Source organism: Euprymna scolopes, chromosome 20 (assembly GCF_053919585.1).
Source record: "Euprymna scolopes isolate OS-2025 chromosome 20, ASM5391958v1, whole genome shotgun sequence".
NCBI classification, from domain to species: Eukaryota; Metazoa; Mollusca; class Cephalopoda; order Sepiida; family Sepiolidae; genus Euprymna; species Euprymna scolopes.
In genome coordinates, this window is record NC_136501.1 from 112,435,574 (window position 1) to 112,454,671 (window position 19,098).

At 34.7% G+C, this 19,098-nt stretch overlaps 1 protein-coding gene across 2 annotated transcripts in view; it reads left to right on the forward strand.

The window, feature by feature from the left end:
* Nucleotides 1-19,098, forward strand: part of LOC145241567 (innexin unc-9-like) — a 46,943-nt gene that overhangs the window by 19,818 nt on the left and 8,027 nt on the right. The window contains exon 2 of one of the 2 annotated variants that reach the window (XM_080104637.1): nt 15,433-15,477. The exons of the other annotated variant lie outside the window; for it this stretch is intronic. Coding sequence (XP_079960763.1) covers nt 15,473-15,477 — 5 coding nt within the window. The 5' untranslated portion in view covers nt 15,433-15,472. The remainder of the gene's footprint in view (nt 1-15,432; nt 15,478-19,098) is intronic. 2 annotated transcript variants of the gene reach the window in all.

A 19,098-nucleotide genomic window follows, 5' to 3' on the forward strand; every position in this document is an offset into this window, starting at 1 on the left:
TATAGCATTCTACAATATGTATTGATTAGGCATGCAATATTAACATTAATTTTGATGTGTGGTTTTGAAATTAGTATGTCTGATATTTGGTAGTTTATTTCTGACACCCAAATTGAACATATCAGCATTTTTATCACTTCATAAAAGTTGCAGTTGAAATTGTTTTTAAAAAAAAAAAGTAGACATAATAATCATGTATAGAATTATATTGACTGTACATATTGTCACTTAATTCGGTTTTATTTGATGATACTTTAAAAATTGTCCATCAGTGCAATTTTGCTATTATGAACTATGCTCGCTTTTCACACCTCAATAATGAAGGTTGAAATTTGGGAGTGATGAGAACATCTTTTGTGACTTGCAGTTGTAATGTACACTCGTTTGTGCTTTTTCACCCCTCAGCAGGGTAGTGTGTCCTGCTTATTCTGCTTCATTATTATCAGTGGAAAGTAGATGCAGAATCCAATTCTAAATGTTTGTCAATCTTTTAAAATTAATATTTGAATCCTGGTTCTAGGAAAGTAGAAATCCACAAGTCATTGATAACCCGAATTGTTCAACAATGGTAAGGATTCCACTAAAGTCAAAAAAATACCAGAATTACATTGGACAGCTTTTGACAGAAATAACCTCAGATCTAAATTTGTAGGTATCGTTGATATGGTTGGTGTTCAGTGACTTGTTTCTTTGATTTCTTCAAATGGACTCAGGAATGGAATATTTTCCTGAACAAGTCCCTGTGTAGGTTGTTAAAGTAGGAATCTTAACAACAGCGGACATTACAAGAGATTGTCATTGTTCTTAATTTATTTTCGGCATATGTTGAATTCCACCCTGTGGTCACATCTTGAATGAGTTTGTTTTTCAAAATTAGCTGATCCTGTATTTCAGTTAATTTGCTAATAGAAACCAATAAGTGAAGAACTGTATTTCTGTTAGATGATGTAATGGTTGTCTTCACAGCCTGAGTTACAATGTATGATAGTTATTCTAAATCCTATTCCCTGACATTAGCAACCATATTTGACTGAATCCTGCAAGACTAAAAACTTTATTGAAGCATTGTGCAATTCTTCACTTATTGCACCTGTTTGTGCACCAGGGAATGGAATAAGTCTAAGCATAGCTCTGCACTTTTTCAAAAAATACATTACAAGAGCATTATCTGTTGTAGGTGTCCAAATGTCTGTAGTTCATGAAATGCTAATTTCAGCGAGTGATGGCTGGACTATTATTTTACTTTTGTAAATATATCAAATTATTTTGTAGTGAAGTACTTTTTTAATGGAATGCTGTAATTTAAACAAGTTTTGCAATAAACCTATTAAATCCAATGTCAGATGTTAACAAATTTAGTTGAATATCGACAGCATTTCTCTTATCAGATAATGGATCTGTTGTGACCTGTGGTCATTAATATCCCAAGCTTTCTTTTTGGCCAATATTGATTCTATAGTAATTTGGTGTTTCGCTGGAGGCTCGTAGTTGTTGCCACTTGTCCTTGGAATGTCTGCACTAAATATTCATCGTTTCATTTTCTCATCTGCAACTTTTACTTCTTTTGAACGAACCTTTCTAAGATGCTTTAACATATTCGTCACCGTAAAAGTTTTTGCTGATTTGCCACCTTTTGATGCGATAGGTTAACATAACTTTTAAACAGTTGTATTCTTATTCTTAGGATTGTTCTTAGGATTGACATCAAAATATTTCCAGCAGAAATTGGTTGCCAAAATGGTTGAAGGTTGTTATCAGTATTTAGTTAATTTTTTATGTATTTAAATTACTTATGTCTGATATCTAATTAGTAATTTTTCTCAATAAAATATACATTATTTAAACCCGAAAAATAAAAATTATATATATATATATAATGGTAGCAAGAGTCTGAAAATGAGGAACAAGAGTATGAGTGATGAAGAATGCTTTATTTTTGGTTTGCACATTGTCGCAATTTACTGTACAATTCCTCAAATGAAAACTGCAAGATGAAATAATTTTCTTTGACATTTAAAGTACAAAAAAATGTTAATCCGACAGGAAAAGAAGGGAAATTTTCCATACGTTTACGTCTATTTGCAGTGCAATTGTAAAAGACTACATGTTAATGGCACGTCATGTCATTTGGTAATGTGGTTTAGATGATTCTCACTGGCAATCAAAAGAGGGAGTTAACTTTCTTCGTTTACAATATAATAAATTTGGCCTTCGGGACAAGATCAAAGTGTAGCATCTGTTCTTCAGATGCTGCACTTCTATTTCTTGTTCTCTTTCGGTGGAGGAGAAATCCTTCACGACTGAGACAATTTTTATTTCTGTACCTTTTCTCCATGTTAAAAAACGACCCTGGTGTCTAACTCTGTCCCGTGGGGAGGCATAGTAAATAGGTACAATATAATAAATATTAGTCTCGTTTATGACAAAATTTGCTGATAAATCTGCATTAGAAAACTGATTAATCGGCTGATTATCGAAGGCCGTTTAATTGGTAATCGGCCAATTTGATAATCAGTACATCCCTAGTTATTAGCTAAAATGAAAACATTGACACTAGCATAAGTTCATTAGCGAGCTATGGTTGAAATGTGACAGATATTTCTGCTTCACCCTGCATATGTATATGTGAACACTTGGTCCTAAAACCAGAATATAGCAGTAACCTCTCAGGTGGGATCATATTTCCCCTCTCTCCCTACCCTCTCACTCCCTATTCTCTTTGTCACACTCCTTCCTTCTAACTCTGACTACTCACAAGCTATATACATCACCCCCTCCCCCCTTTCTTTCAGGGTTTAAATTAGACCCAGATAACTTTTTGTATACAAAATGAATAAACCTTTGTCTGATGAGATGGGTCTCTCTAAATTGAGATTCAACTGAAACATATTTGCACATATGCAACCAATGTTTGTATAATAAACATATCTTTTAATATATAAAAGGCAAAATGTGTGTGCTTGTATGTCTCACAAAAACTTTCGACTGAGGCGACGGATTGTCACGACCTGTATTGTTTTTAAGCTCGATCCTTCAGATGACAATTATCAAAAAATTGGCCAAAAACATTCATTCCTTCACCCTCAACTGGGCAGTTTTGTACAGGGAGGGGTCGGTTTTTTGCATTGCCATTTTTGCAAGTCATTGTATCGGTTGGATTGACTTCACTTTGCTTAACTTTAACGTTCCAAGCTTTCGGTCGGACAATGGAGACCTCGGCAAGAACATCATTTTTTTTTTTTTTTTTTTTTTTTTTTTTTTCTCTTTCCTCCTTCGCGTTAGGGATTCTTCAAGCCTGCCTGCCACCACTTTTTTTTTTTTTTTTTTTTTTTTTAACCTCTCCACCTGGGCTGCCTACTGTTGTTCTGGCCCCCCTCCCCCGGTGGTTCCTTACTACACCACCTCTCCACACACAAGCAACGCCGGATACTCCCTGCTTGTGTGTAATGTAAGTACAAATTTGGGAAGAAAGCATCTACTCGTTTGTCAAAATTATTTGATTTAACATTCTTTTTGGACTAATTGTCATTATAGACTCGGCAAGGGTGGTTTTAGTAGACGCCTCCTTAGTTTTTTTTTTTTTTTTTTTTTTGTATACACTCTGTACGGGCAGTTTGAAAAGATGGTGGGTAGGGGGTGACAAAGATACGACAGTTTGATAGAATATTAAACTTTCTTTTTTTTTTTTTTTACACAGTGATCATCACTTATCAAGGCCCGGAAGCCACTCAGGGATAAGGGTTATTGCAAGTACATTACGTTTGTGTGGAGATTTTTTTTTTTTTTTTTTTACATAGGCATCACCACATTATCAAGGCCAAGAGGCCACTCAAGGATAAGGGTTAAAGAGTGTACAGTAGAAATTGGACAATATAGTAACCATTAGTAATGAAAATTTGGTAAATTTGATAACTTATATGGAACGGCTCATCAAGAACTTATTTACGTTAGACTTGAAGACAACCATATTGTAGTCAGCCGGAAAGCAGGAAAACGGAAGACAATTCCACAGGTGTGCAGTTCTAAGAAAAAAGCTTTGTTCATGGAATCTACGTTTAGGTTTAGGCACAGATAAAGAGTGGGAGGGGGAATTATTGATAGTGTTTACAGCTAGACGAGTGTTTCTTGTGAAAGTTTGGAGAGGGGGGGACCATAGATTGAAGCTCAGTCGAACACTTTTAACCTATTCTGTACTTTGGGGTAATTGCACCAAATCCGGGAGTAATTGTGCCAACTGAAAAAGAAAAAGTACTCTTTATATGCGTGGTTACAAAAAGAGCACTTTTAGCTAGTGGGCACAATTACCCCAAAGTACGGTATTGTTTTTATTGGGCTCACCCTGCTTGTATAAAATCAGTGCTCAAGAAACAAATCTCAATGAAAACTGATTTATATGGCTGAATGTTATGAATATTGAACGGCTCTCGTATGTATATCTAGGATGACATATCTGATGTGGAGAAAGTATATTTGAATGGTGAAGCTGTTGAGGTCGTCCAGAAGTTTTACCTTGGTGGTATCATTAAAGTATGGAGGGAGAGGCTGGTGGATAGCTGAAGTTCAGGAAACTTCTGCCGGGTTTGTTTTACAGTGGCAGATATGAAAAATGGTTATAAAATGTTTAAAATTCAACGCTATTTCACACGGTTAATGGTAGCCGAATGGATACGGCCTCCGCTAATCGAGCCAGAGATGTCTCGTGTTGCGGGGTCCGAATCGTTCGACTGGTAGTAATCGTGACACCCTGCACTGAAGAATCCCGAAAGGATGAAACACTAGTGTATGTAGGTATTTAATTATTATAGTAAAAAATAATTATATATATATATATATATATATATATATAAAAAAACAAATAAATGTTACCAAAGCCAAGAAAAGTCTTTGTTGCTTTTACTGAATTTTGAGCGTGAAACGCAAGTTGTGATGAGCGTTCAAGTTTAAACGAAAACAAACATGGTGCCATGATGCTCTTATCTTTGGAGCCTCAAGAATTCGTCAAAAACTTAAAAAAAAAAAAAAAAAAAAAAAATACAGAAATCCACTGAATACAAATGTCACTGATATTTATCCGGTGGATTTTTGTTAGTATTCTTAATTTTTTTTTTAACCGATTCTCAGGACTCCAAAGACAACACCAGGTTTGTTTTCGTTTCAACTTTAACACTCATCACAAGTTATGCTTCACATTTATAGCATTTTAAAATCAGTTAAAACGCAACAAACTTATCTTGCCTTTTAGTAACATTTATTTGCGCTGAAAGTTTGTTAAAACAAAGCTGGCACTTTAATGTTCTTGACCTTTTTGAAGTCACGATGACACTTATTCTGTGGATTTCTGTTAGCATTTTTTATTTTAGTTTTCGTTTCATCTTAAGCGCTCATCACAACTTGTTTTGCACTTAAAACACACTTTAAAAAATGTTAAAACAACAAACACTTATTCAGGTAGGTAGAAGAGTAACCTTTGATAACATTTATTTGTTATCTATTTCTTTATCACTTTTTTGTACCTCAGTTTATTGTAAAACAAACCCCTTTTTGTCATTACTAACCAATAGAACATTAACCAAAGCAAGGGTCTCCATTGGGCATGTGTGCATTGGCCTTTTGGTTAGGAGCAAAGTGTTGTATCTGTTTTGATATTACGTTATAATCCTTTTCGTTCTGTCAGTTTGTAACATAGTCGTTACAAAGGAAATAAACATTCCGGGCGGCAGTTTTTGTCTCAAAAGTTTATTACCTTTATAATTGTTTCAGCACCACTTAAGTCTCTCTGCCACATGTCCATCTAGCCTGGTTGGCGTTTTTCCTTCCGAGCTAGCCCATTCTCATTCTTGACTCGTCCATTTTCTTTGTCGACTTTCTGCCCTGAGCATGTGGTGCATTTTTTTCTTTTTTTTTTTTCTTTTCTCTTCTCACACACACTTCCTAATTAGCATATCCGCTTTTTTTGGCTGCTGCTGCTAATCTCTTTGCAAGCCAGCCATCCTTTGCTGCTGCTGATATTTTCCCATGTACTCGCATGTACTATATTGTAATATAGTAGTGAAGAAACAAAATCGTTTTAGTCGTTTTTTTGCCTCCATCCAGACTGCTGCTTTGTTTCTCTCCACATTAAAAACTGATCTTGTGTCTGTCTCCATGAAGAGGCAAGTTAACAGACATGTGTGTAGTGATGTATGGAAGTGAAACCTGGCAAAAGAGGGTTGAGGACATGTATTGCATGGAGAGATGATATGATGTTTGATCCAAGATATAAAGACTGGCTTTAATGGGCTTGTCCCAGGAGGATTAAATCTGGACAGTATAGGGAGATACATGTGTGCAGAACTGGAGTCTTTGTTGGTTTGGTCACATTGAAAGAATGGATGAAGGTACTTGGTATTGGTTATATAGTGGGATCTGAAGACAAAGCTGGGAGCAAGTGATATGGATTTATTAAAAAGATTAAGACCTGGCCAGAGATAGGTTAATGTACAATTCAATTTATAAAATTGTGCACGTTCAACTGAATGCGATAAATGAAAGCGTTGGTTAGTTTTAAATTTTTTTCATTGATCTGATCCTTGTACCTGAATGTTACCCTTTATTTTTTGACAAAACAGTTGGCACCAAGCTTTGCAAGAAAATGTCTCCTGTCTACAAATAAATTAAACTTTCTTTCTTAAAACTTTTGTGAACATTGGGCGAATACAATTTACAAAAAAAAATAAAAATAAAAAAATTTATCACCCTATCATTAAATATTTGTAGATTGTTGACTTTTGAAGTGGTGGGGTGAGATAGGGGTGGGGGGGGGGGTGAGCAAATATAAAATGGAATCGGGGTCAGTCTCCAGATGCAATCTATTGAAACCTGACCTGTGAAATGGATATTTTATTTACTGAAGTCTAATTCTAAGGTCAGTTGGTTGGAGGGGAAGGTGAGGGGGGGGGGGGCTAGGTAGATTAAATGCTTTATTTGTTGAGGTCATTCGGATTTGAGAAAGAAAATATATACTCACAAATATATCGATATATGCTAGGTCACCCATCGTTGCCCAGTCATCAGATATGTTTAAATATGATATTTTAATGTATGCAGATTTTGTATTATAGTAAAATTTATTATTATATTGTACCCACTATAGTAGTGTTTGGGAAAGTTTGAACCTGCGTTGGTCCCATGGTGTTTTATCTCACTCAATTTTGCTGAAGTGCTCATAATTCCTAGTTGGCAACTTATTACTTTTACTCCCTCCCAATACTCTCCTGACTCAGGAGTATGGCATGTCACAGTTGTATCTTAGTTTTTCTTGGAGGTGAATCAGATTGAAAGGTAATGTTTTTGTGATGAACTCCTATTCATTTTTCTCGTTTCAATTTATGGAAACATTTTGTGTTCATCATAGATTTTAAAAAAAAAATAACAAGACTGGTGTATTCTGTGGGTATTTTTAAATAAATGTGATCTAAATCTAAGATTCTTTTATTTTTTTTTTTTTTTCTTGGTTTTATGATTTTATTGTATTATTAGCCTGGGTGTTTGTGTTGAGCGAAAAAAAGAAGTTGTAGCAGGCTCAAACCCGTATCGTGAAGGAGGAAAAAAAAGTGACATACTAGCTGTTGCACTCATTGTCACACCAGAAGTGACATAAATTTAAATTAAGGCTAGACAATCGAAAAGGTGACTTTCAGAAAATATTGGCAAAAAAAAGTGACCCCTCTGTAGAAAAGTGCCCAGTTGACGGTGAAAGAATTTTTTGGGGGCAATTTTTCGATATTTGTCATCCAAAGGGTGGAACTTCAAAACGATACTGATCTTGTGAAAATCCGTCGCCTTTCAATTGTTTTTGTGAGACATACAAACATGCAAACATTTAAACAGACAGGTGAGATTTATATTGTAGATTATATATTAATATCTACAGTCACTGTAGATTATATATTAATATCTACAGTCACTGTAGATATATCCCAAACCAATAGGATAATTATATTTCACAAAATAACACTATGATCATTTTTGTACTGGGGTGTACTCCATAAGAGACTAACCATGTTTGGAACACTTAGGTGATTAACACGAGATTAAAAAATGACTTGGGTGTCATTCAAACCAGAACATATAGCGTTGAGCCTTTGAAAAGTTTACCAGAAATGACGTCATGACCTTAAAATTCCAGACGGTTATGTCATGACAAATAAATTCAAAGTTTCAGTATAATAACAGAAAAGTTACCTTTTCTGTCTGTCTGTGGAATAGTCTCTACCAAACTGTCAATTTTTAATCTACAGACTTCAAACTTGATATATAGGCGGTTTAGACCTGTGGAACCAATTCAATTTGGTTTTTAGTTGGTAAAAATAGCTGTTAAGGGGTTTTTTAACATTTGAAACTTATGTAATGTGTTGGAACTGGTGGGAAAAACCATGGTTTTACTTATCGAAGTCAGATGCTGAGGTTTTATTGCAATCTTGGGTTTTTCTCGGTCACACAAAAAAAAAAAAAATACAAGGCAATACTCTATCTCCACCATCGTGGATATCGCAATCCCACAGTGATGACAAGTACGGCACAATCACGTTGACACACTGGTTCTCGCCAGATCACCAAAGTTAAGCAACGTTGAGCCTGGCCAGTACCAGATGGCTTCCCATTTGGGAAGACTAGGTGCTGTATGTACCTTCTGGGAAGGTTGGGCGTGGGGCCAGCACCCTTACCCTGAAAAAAGAAGTCCTCGGTACAAAAGAGTCTACGAAGTTGTGGATGGCCCATGCCTCTCCAGGGCTTCCAGGCTATGGATGGACAGTGATAACAATCGAACCAAGTTTGGTGATATCATGAGATACTGCTGGGGGCGATTGAGTTAGTGGTAATGATACTGCGGCCCCGAAAGTATTCCTAGACCCAACGTCACTTGATTATTGCTTTGGTTAGCAGCAATAACTGCTGTACAAGCAACAGTTATTGTAAATATAATTCTTTTTAAATTAGAATTTACAATTCGACAAGGAATACAAATTGAAAAGTTAAAATTTTCCTGATTCTATAGTTTCAAAGAATGGCTCTTATCCTCAGGAACGTAGTTAGCAAAATAATATGCAGACAAGCTATAATTTTGCTGAAAACTAAAAATCATTCAAGAAATCATATTTAAATATGACTTTCATAATCATAGCTTGCCTATGAAGCACAAAATAAGTGGTTAGGACTATCAACTTATTTTGTGCTTCTTTTTTAAAATTAAATATGTTTTTAACTCTTTTTCAAAGTTTTTTTTTTTTTTTTTTTTTTTTTTTTTTTTTTTTTTTTTTTTTTTTAAACGTTTTATTAACTACTTGTTCTTATATTATAAGCTCTATTTTTTATTTGGTTTTATCCAGCTTTTACATCTGGTTGAGATTACTTTATAAATTCAGTATTTATATACAAACGATGCACCACCTTGGGGAAAACTGCCGATTGGGTCCTCATTGCTCAAACCAAGACCTTAAGAGAGCAAACAGCACAACCATGCGATAAGATATGATGATTCAATGTTTATAATATACTTTAGTTTATTTTGGTAAACTTAACTGTAATCCTTATTTCATTTTTATATATATATATATACACACACACACTATCATTATTATGCCTAGACACTAGTAATTGTCTGTATTTTTTAGATGTTTTCGTTTATCGAGATTGTTGGTGGACTGATTTCCTCATCTTGGTTGTTATAGTTGCAACGTTTCGGCCGTTTTGCCCTCTGGCCTTCACTGGGGAACCGTTAGTTAAGTCTCGAACCCAACCCTTTATTATTATTACGGGGGTACCGTGTTCGGACTCCAGCTAGGCTCTGGGACATTTCCTTTTCACTGCCTTCGTTCAGGATTGAACTCAGCACCTTTGGGTAGCTGTAAACTTTGATACAACGTCTAGGACCACTCGGCCATTGTCACTAGGACAATTCTTAGTTGTTTTTTGTTAATGTTAAACCTATGTTATTCAAGGTTTTCTCTCTCTATTAGAGGTGTCCAAATTGCATTCAGCTCTACGCTTGGTTTGCCCAGTAGGTTATGTCCGAGCATGTGAGATGTTTCTTTAAGTTTTCCAGACAATAGTTTCATGCTTTCGTAATCATCAGTTTAATACGGGGTAATGCCGGGAACATCTAATATATCTATAAAAATACGATCTGATTTGGGAATCTTGAGTAGGACTAACGAAGCGGTGCGCTCTTATGGTAACTTACCACATATGGGTGCGTGAAAATCGGCAGCATCCATAGGATAGCGGAATAGCGAAAATATTAGCAGCAGCAGCCATTAAAGCACATGTGCTAATTAGCAAGTGTGTGCGCGCTGACATTATGGGGGGGGGGAAGGACAGCAGGTGGTCGAGCAAGAGAAGCAAAGTGTGTCCGGGCAAGATGGACGTGAAGTCGAGGGTGAGAAAACACTGGCTAAGACCGGTGTCAGGTGACTGGGAGAGAAACTTTTAAAAAGCACACGTTATATGGCAGTGCGTTGTGAAACGTGTATGAAAAGACTTTCGAAAGATAATGAAATGCGTTGTTGAAAGAATCATTTCATTCATAATTAAAATAATAAAAAAAAATCCAGAGTCAGAATTTTATTTCTTTCCTTGTTTTTGTTTGTTCCTTCGTCTCAGACAATGTTTAGGCCCGAGAGATTTGATATATGATGACCCGATTAGAGTGTAACGGCCACGTTACAGGATGATTCCGCCCTCCTGGTGTGAATGTGGTATTATGGTGACTGAGAACTCTAGCTAGCTTAATAAGCAAGAAGTACAGTGAAAAGGATGTCCATAGACCCCCCCCCTTTCCATTTTTTTTTTTTTAACCTTGTGCCTAAAGTCTCCTGCGCGTCATGAGTAAATTGCTGGAATTTGTTAAATAGAGAAGTAGTCACTATCTCAGCAAAAATAAACTTAGTGACGTGCAATATGGTTTCCGTTCTTAGTTATATCTCATAGAATTCCTCTTTAGGGCAATTGCTCTTGACATATCAAAGGCCTTTGATAAGGTATGGCGTAAAGGTCTACTTCACAAGATCTCCAGCTATAGTATAGCTGGAAATGTCTTTATTAAATCATTTCTCTCTGATAGGTTCATAAGAGTAGTGGTTGATGGGGAGAAATTAGAAGCTCACAGCATTAATGCTGGACCCACTCAGAGGTCCATCCTGGGCCCAACTCTCCACCTGATCTACATTAATGATCTTCCAAATCGCATCCTTACATCATTCGTAGACATTTATGCTGACAACACTACAATCTATGGTAGCTCATCAAAGACTATAAACGACCAAGTTCTCTCTGATTCTCTTTCCTCTGATCTTGAGCATGTGGTACAATGGAGAAAGAGGTGGTTGGTTACTTTTAATGCATCTAAAACCAAGCTTCTATCTTTACACCACCAACGCTCTGATGCCCATCTGGCATCAATTGAAATGAACGGCTCTCGTCCTGGGGGGGGGGCTTCATGTTTTGACAAGCTTCTGGGCTTGACCTTTACTCACGACTTGAAATAGAATATGTATGTCAAATCCATTGCTAAGGTCACTGGAAAAATAGTGGGATCCTTCTACTGCTCCAGTAGATGTCTCCCTCCTTATGCAGTATGGTCAACGATGGAGTATTGTTGCCACATCTGGGCAGCGGCTGTTAGAAGCAGCTTATCCTGCCTTGACAGAGTTCAAAATAGACTTCATAGCTTAGTAGGGGATGCCCTTTTTTTCTTTGCTGCGACCTCTTTCTTACAGAAGAGACGTTGCGAGCCTGTCTCTGCTTATCATTATCATGGCAAGCGCTCATCTGAGCTCCAATCTCTGCCCCCCCCCTCGCCAAAATTTCACGAAAAACACTCGCCTAGCCAAAACCACTATCAATAATTTCCCACACTCTTTATCTGTGCCTAAACCTAAACGTAGATTCTATGAACAAATCTTCTTTCTTAGAACTGTACGCCTGTGGAACTCTTCCGATTGCCTTCTTTCCAGCTGACTACAATCTGATTGTTTTCAAGTCCAATGTAAACAAATTCATGAACTTCCCCCCCCCCAAGTAATTCAATTCACATAATTCCCGTTACTTATGTTTACTACGCTAAAATCACATGGACTAATGTATACCTATTAACCCTTATCCTCTAGTGGCTTCCAGGCTTTAAGTGGTGATTCTTGTGTGCAAAAAAAAAATTTTTTTTTTTTTTTTTTTAAGTAAAATAAATTGATCAGTATAGTATCAGTTTCCAAGATTCATTGTCGTGTGATAACTAAAATGTTGAATCTTTGTATAAAGTAGAATGTCGTCCATCTTGATTTTTTTTTTATAAGCCTCCGAGGTAACGATCCAGAATATAGGAAAAATTCTTCCTCCACATGCAACGTGATAGGTCCCAACTTGAGCAAACAATCCATCGATTTGATTGAAAAGTGGGCAATTTTACCGATGCCAATAAAAAAAATATGAAAGTGTGAAATATTCGTTGATCCCGGGCAACGTCGGATCTCCCTGCTAATCTTTTTAAATAAGATTCTCCTGAAAATATACCTGGGAGCGTAGGGGTCCATCAGATTTCAATTTATCACTGGCAAAATCTTGTAGATTAAAAAAAAAAAAAATTTTTTTTTTTTTTTTTTTTTTTTTTTTTTTTAATCAGAATTTAAATCTATTAGACACGTCGAAATAAAATACTTTTAATAATATTCCCCTCCCCTTCTCAAAAAAAAAAAAAAAAATGAACATTATTTTTGGAATGTGTTCACTGTTTTTATTGCTGTTTGATTACGGGTTTGTTCAACATTTCTAATGGCTTATTTAATGGCCCATTTTTAAATTGACCTGCACCTGACATATTTTTTATTTATTTATTTTTTTTTTTGATATTTGCATCTGGTCACTTTGACATTTGTCTTTGCTGTTCGTTGGCAAACCTTATTCCAGAAATACATTTTCACACTTCTTTTGTCTACCTTTGTTGGCCGTTTTGTTGCACTAAAGTCTCAAGATAGTTTTACCGTGTCTTGTCCCCCACCCACCCACCAAAAAATAGCATTACTGCATCCGGGGCTCACCATCTGGGTCTGTCCCCCACCCCGTCTCAGAAAATGGCATTTTTGCAGTGTTAAAATTTGAGGGGATAGCAATCTCAAACACTTTGGAATATCAATGTGATCCTTTTTTTGACTAGGATCAAAGTGTAATATCTGTTTTCTCTAAGTAGAGAAGAAATCGGTTCTCGTGTAGTTGGTGTCTCCCTGTTTCTAGTTTCGTTTTTTTTTTTTTTTTTTTTTTTTTTTTTTTCTCGCTCATATGAAACAATTCCGAATTCATACCGGTGCGCGGCATCAATGGAATTTGTTTTTGTTTCGTTTTTTTTTTACGCCAAAATAGACATGTTTTTTTAGTTTATTGCACAATAAAAATAAATTTTAAAAAATTCCTTTTTTTATACATGATTAAAAAATTATTCTAGCAAATTTGAAGGTTCTTTGCATGGAATTTTTTTGGTAAAATAATTCGAAATAAGAAAAATGAATTGAATTTGAAAAAAAAATAGCACAGTAGCATTAGCAGTATCAGAATTTTTGTAGGAATTTTTGACACCCCTAACACGAAACTGCGAATACAATATAAAAAATCTCGTAATTTCTCTGTTAAAAGTGGGTTATTTATTTTCTTTATGGATTATACTTCCAAAATAAACTATTACAGTTGTTTTAAAAGTAATAGAAATATTTTTTTTTTTTTTTAAACAGTAATGAATTTTCCGAACTCAATATTTTTCAATTTTTAAACTTTAAAAATCTATCAAAATTTTTCTATTGATTCTATTTTTACGATATTTTCAGGGTCAATGTGAAATTTTGTTCTTTCCAATAAACCGAATATAATATTTTAGACAAACGTTTTTTTTAAATTCACGCCCCCCCCCCTCAAGTGTCACCCATTTTGAAATGTCTATTAAAAAGTAAATTAATTTATGTCGCACAAATTGAAGAGAAAGGGTCAATAAATAATATATTCAAATTTAAAACAAAAAAAAAATCGCTTTTTTAGAAATTTACCTGTAAAGTCCGAAGTTTAAAACCTTATTTTATAAGAACACATTGTTTTTTTTTTTTGTCTTTTTTTTTTTTTTTTTTTTTAATGAAACCTTGGTCCTTGCTCCTTTAATTGAAAAAAAAAATTAGGGCTTGAATTACATTTTTTGAGGAGTTATAAGCTTTGAAAGATGGGGTGGAATTATTCACTATTTTCACGAAATTTCTGACACTGCTGCAGTAGCATATCAATGGTTCTCTTTTTTTTTTTTTTTTTTTTTTTTTTTTTTTTTTTTCGAATTTAATCAAATGAAAATTCCATGCAGAGAACCATGAGAACCATCAAATTTGCCAGAATAACTTTTTAAATTTAGCTATCACTACGAAACAATCACGTTGACATACCGGTTTTCGCCAGATCACCGAAGTTAAGCAGATGAGCTTGGCCAGTACCGGATGGGTGACCATTTGGGAAGGCTAGTCACTGTATGTACCGTGCTGAGTCGTAAAAAGTTCCAGGTTGGTATCTGAAGGCGCATTAAACATGAGGGGGGAAATACACCCCTGAATCAAGACGGAAAGCAACAAGAAACTATCATCGTTACTTCCCGAGATTACCATGGCTCTACCATTTGGAGAACCGTGGCTCTACCATTTGGAGAACCGTGGTCGTCCATGCTGTTAAACAGCAGGGCAGGGGCGGCTGCCCCCGGCTGCTGCAATGCATGCAATCTAAAAAAAAAAAAAAAAAAAAAATTGATTAAATAATTTGAAATAAATGATTTTTTTTTTTTTTTTAATGTGCAATACTTTATATCGGTTTGAATTTTTTATTAAAAAAAAAAAAATTAATCGCTAAAAAAAAATCCATTGATGCCGGCCCACTGCTACGAATTCGGAATAGGAGCATGTAAGTGAGGAAAAACGAAAGTACGTACAGGGAGACAACAACTACATGAGAACCGAGAAATCCTCTAGACGGGGCAGTTTTTGTCGTTTTCATTTACATATATATATATATATATATATATATATATATAAGCTAGATTTTACTTTGTTAAAAACTGACCTCGTATCTAACTTTCCCTCATGTACGTAAGACCATTGAAAAATGTTGGCCATGGTGGATATGCAAAATAGTTACTCGTTCTGTCCTTAAGTGGTAAAGCACCGGGAGGTGATAATTTGATGCTAAATTTGTATAAAATTGCATGCATTCCAAAGTTTAAAAGTAGAGAAAAGGGATTTTTTTTTTTTTTTTTTTTTTTTTTTTTTTTTTTAGTCTTTTTATCTAAATTTGTTAAGATATTTGTCATATTTGATTTAAATTTGTGATTGATGCATTGTCTTTCCCGCCCTCTGGCATTTTGAGTTTTTCTTTTTCTTTCTCTAGTGGCAGGAGTCGCGTTTTCCCCATCTTTTAATTAAAGACTATGGGGTAAGTTTTAATCACTCTCCACCTCTCTCGCACAACATCTTGCTTTGAATGCTGACTTCGTTTTTTTTTTTTTTTTTTTTTTTTTTTTTTTTTTCTCTTCAAGTCTTGATCTTTTCTGCATTCATTTTCTCATTACCTTTTTGTAGAAAGTGTTCACCAATTGGGCTTGCCCCAAAAGTGGGTCACAGCTTGACCTTAATCGTTATTAGAACCTTGTTTGATCTTCTTAGCAACTATCCCTTTTAGTTTAATATTGATGAATTGTAGACTTTACGATGCACACGCGCACACATCAACCCAGGCATTATTTATTTATAAATACTATAAATGTGAAACTTTAAGGCGTTTGTATTATAATCCACAGAGGTATGAAAAAGTTGTCAAAAACAAATGTATAAACAAATTTAATCAAAGGCAAGATAAGTTCTCTGTCTGTCTGTCTGTGTGTTTAAGTTCCTAAAACAAATAATATTGAGCGCTACTAAAGAATAAGAAAAAATGGTCGTGATGTCTTTGAAGTCTCGATAATCACTTCAAAATAAGAAATAAAACAAAATGGTGGTAGAAACCCACCCAATAAATGTTACTATGACATTTATTGGGTGGATTTCTATTTTGTTTGATTTCTTATTTTGAAGTTTTTGTTAAGACTTCAAAAATGTAAACACATCGCAAGCATTTTTTTTTTTTTTGCCTTGTTCTCCATTAGCGTTAATTTTTATTTTTTTAACCGAATAAACGTTTTACCTTAAATAGAAACACTAAAAACTTATCCAGTTAGGTAGAAAAGTAACTTATCTTGTATTTGATGACATTTGTTATATATTTCTTTTTTGACATCAACCTGACTTGAAGGATTGTAAATAAGTTGATTTGGGCATTTTGTAGTATAACCAATAAAACAAAGCTTAAAACGTTACCAAAGGCCAGATAAGTTACACTTCTACCACCCGGATTTTTATCTTTGGCCCCCAAAATCAAGAGATTAGAGTATTCCTGTAATAAACTGGTCCGTTGTGATTGTGGTGGACACTTTTTGCAAGTCTGTGCCTCTCCTTGGGGTTGCTGACTTCAATCCCACTTTCCGACCCTGGTCTCCAAATTCTTGCAGTGGGAGAAAACTAAAAACCTACTTGGATAAGTTTTTTGTGCTTTTACTTGAAACATTTATTTCAAACCACAAGTAGTGTCAAATGTTTAACTTAGAATGAAAAAATGCTTGACATGATAGTCATCTGGAGGGGGTGGGTATCGCTAATAGCTCAAAAATTGAAAATCAAACAATATTGGTAGAAATCCAACCAACAAATGTAATGACAGTAAAAACTTACCTGTTAGGGCATTTTGTTTAATTTTTGAATTTTGAACGTTTATCGAGACGTTCATGACACGTCTCCTGTTGCCCATTTAGAAATTTTTTTAACAAAATGTTCATTCATTTTAAGTTTTCTACTAGATCTGACTTTTTTTATTTTCTGTGGGTGAACACTTGTCTACAAAATGAATTTGATAAAGCTGCAATCTCCTCGCTATCTCTTCCCCCAAAAGCTTGGATTACATTTTTTGTTGTAAACAAACGTTGCAGTTTAATAGTTTTACCTTTCAATCTTGCATGGCATGATTTTTCAAGTAGTTGGAGAGTGTCCTTTTTAAGTGCTTGAAACGACCCGTGTGTAAACTTTGTCAAAAGATTTATCAATTCCATTTTCTCTCCTTTCTGTGTCTCATTCATGAAGAATCAAATAAATGTAAATAGTTTCCGCGATCTTCAAATGAAACAGATGCAACTGGCTCAAAATGGAGAATAAGTCAACACCGAACATAGACACTAGTGATGGAACGATTCTAATGTTTCCCGATGCCAATTCTTTATAGAAATCTCTATTTATTAGTGATGGGATGATTCCAATATTTATCCCGATTCTGATAAAATTACCGATTCTGTGCTTAATTCCTGATTCCGATACAATTTCTGATTCCGATACAATTTCTGATTCCGATTCTTTATAAATCTCTAATTATTTAACTATAAGATTGCCCCCCCCCCCGATTTTCACCAAAGCACATGTTAAATATGCAGATATTTTCCTAAACAACAAAATACACTTTTGTAGGATGATCTATCGATTATAGCTTTACTGGTAATTTAAAATCAATAAATATTTATTTTTTTCATTATTACCAACAATGTTAGATTTTGGTTTAAACAAAATCCAAAAAAAAAAAAAAAAAAAAAAAAAGACAATTAAAAGAATCGTTTTGGCATTGCAAAATAGGCATCAATCCCAGCACTAATTAAGTATAAATATGTAATTTCGTACGATTACCGTGAAGACACACGTTCACTGTGCAGATATTTTCTCCGTCAAAATACACTTGTGGGGGATGATCTATCGATTTTAGTTTTACTGGTTATTTAAAATCGATAGATCAATCAGCAACTAAATCAATTAAAATCAATATGATCTATCGATTTTACTGGTTATTTAGAATCAATCGACATTCATTATTACATCATTACTTACCAGCAGTAAAAAATTGTTTTTAAACAATTTAAAAAAAAAAAAAAAAAGCCAATTAAAATCTTTTTTGGCATCAGAAAATAGGTACAATGTTTTCTGCTTTGATACCTCCAAAAGTTTAGATTCATAATTCTGATTAATCGTTCCAACACTAATAGACACAAAAGAACAGTGATTTTATTGGGATGCCTGCTAATATATGAACAATAAGGTATTATCGAAAACGTATCATTTCACAAAGTGTGAAACTTAAAAACTTTAAAACTTTTTAAATACAAAGCAAAACCTCATTTATTCATAAAAAAACATTAAAACTTTGATAATTTTAAATTCGAAAATTGAAATATTGATTTTCAAGTGAAATTAATGGTATCTACTAAATTGTCACAGTAATGAACATATCCAAAAATTACCAGAAACGATAAGGTAGAAAATCAATTAATGAAAATAGTTTTCGAAGATAATTAGCGATTTTAGCTGACGTAATAACCAAAGAGAGCGTATATTAGCAGGGGAAGTAATTCATTTTTGAAAACTCAAAAATTTAGGCCAATTCAAATTGGGAATTATTTCCCTTGTTTTTATGTTACATGTGACTCAACAAACACGGCCAAAATACACTCCCATGCCAGAATTATGGTTTCCGTTCTGCTAGATCTACAGCAGATGTCCTTACAGTTATATCACATAGGATTAGCAAATCTCTCGATGGTGGCAATCTTTCTAGGGCAATTGCTCTTGACATATCTAAAGCCTTTGATAGGGTATGGCATAAAGGTTTACTTCATAAGATCGCTAGCTATGGTATAGCTGGAAAAGTCTTCTCAATTATTAAATCATTTCTTTCTGATAGGTTCATAAGAGTAGTAGTTGAGGGGCAAAAATCAGAAGCTCACAGTATTAATGCCGGTGTCCCTCAGGGATCCATCCTGGGCCCAACTCTTTTCCTGATCTACATTAATGATCTTCCAAATCATATCCTTACATCATTTGTAGACATTTATGCTGACGACACTACCATTTATGGTACCACATCTAAGACAGTAAACGAGCAAGTTCTCTCCAATTCTCTCTCCTCTGATCTTGAGCACGTAGTACA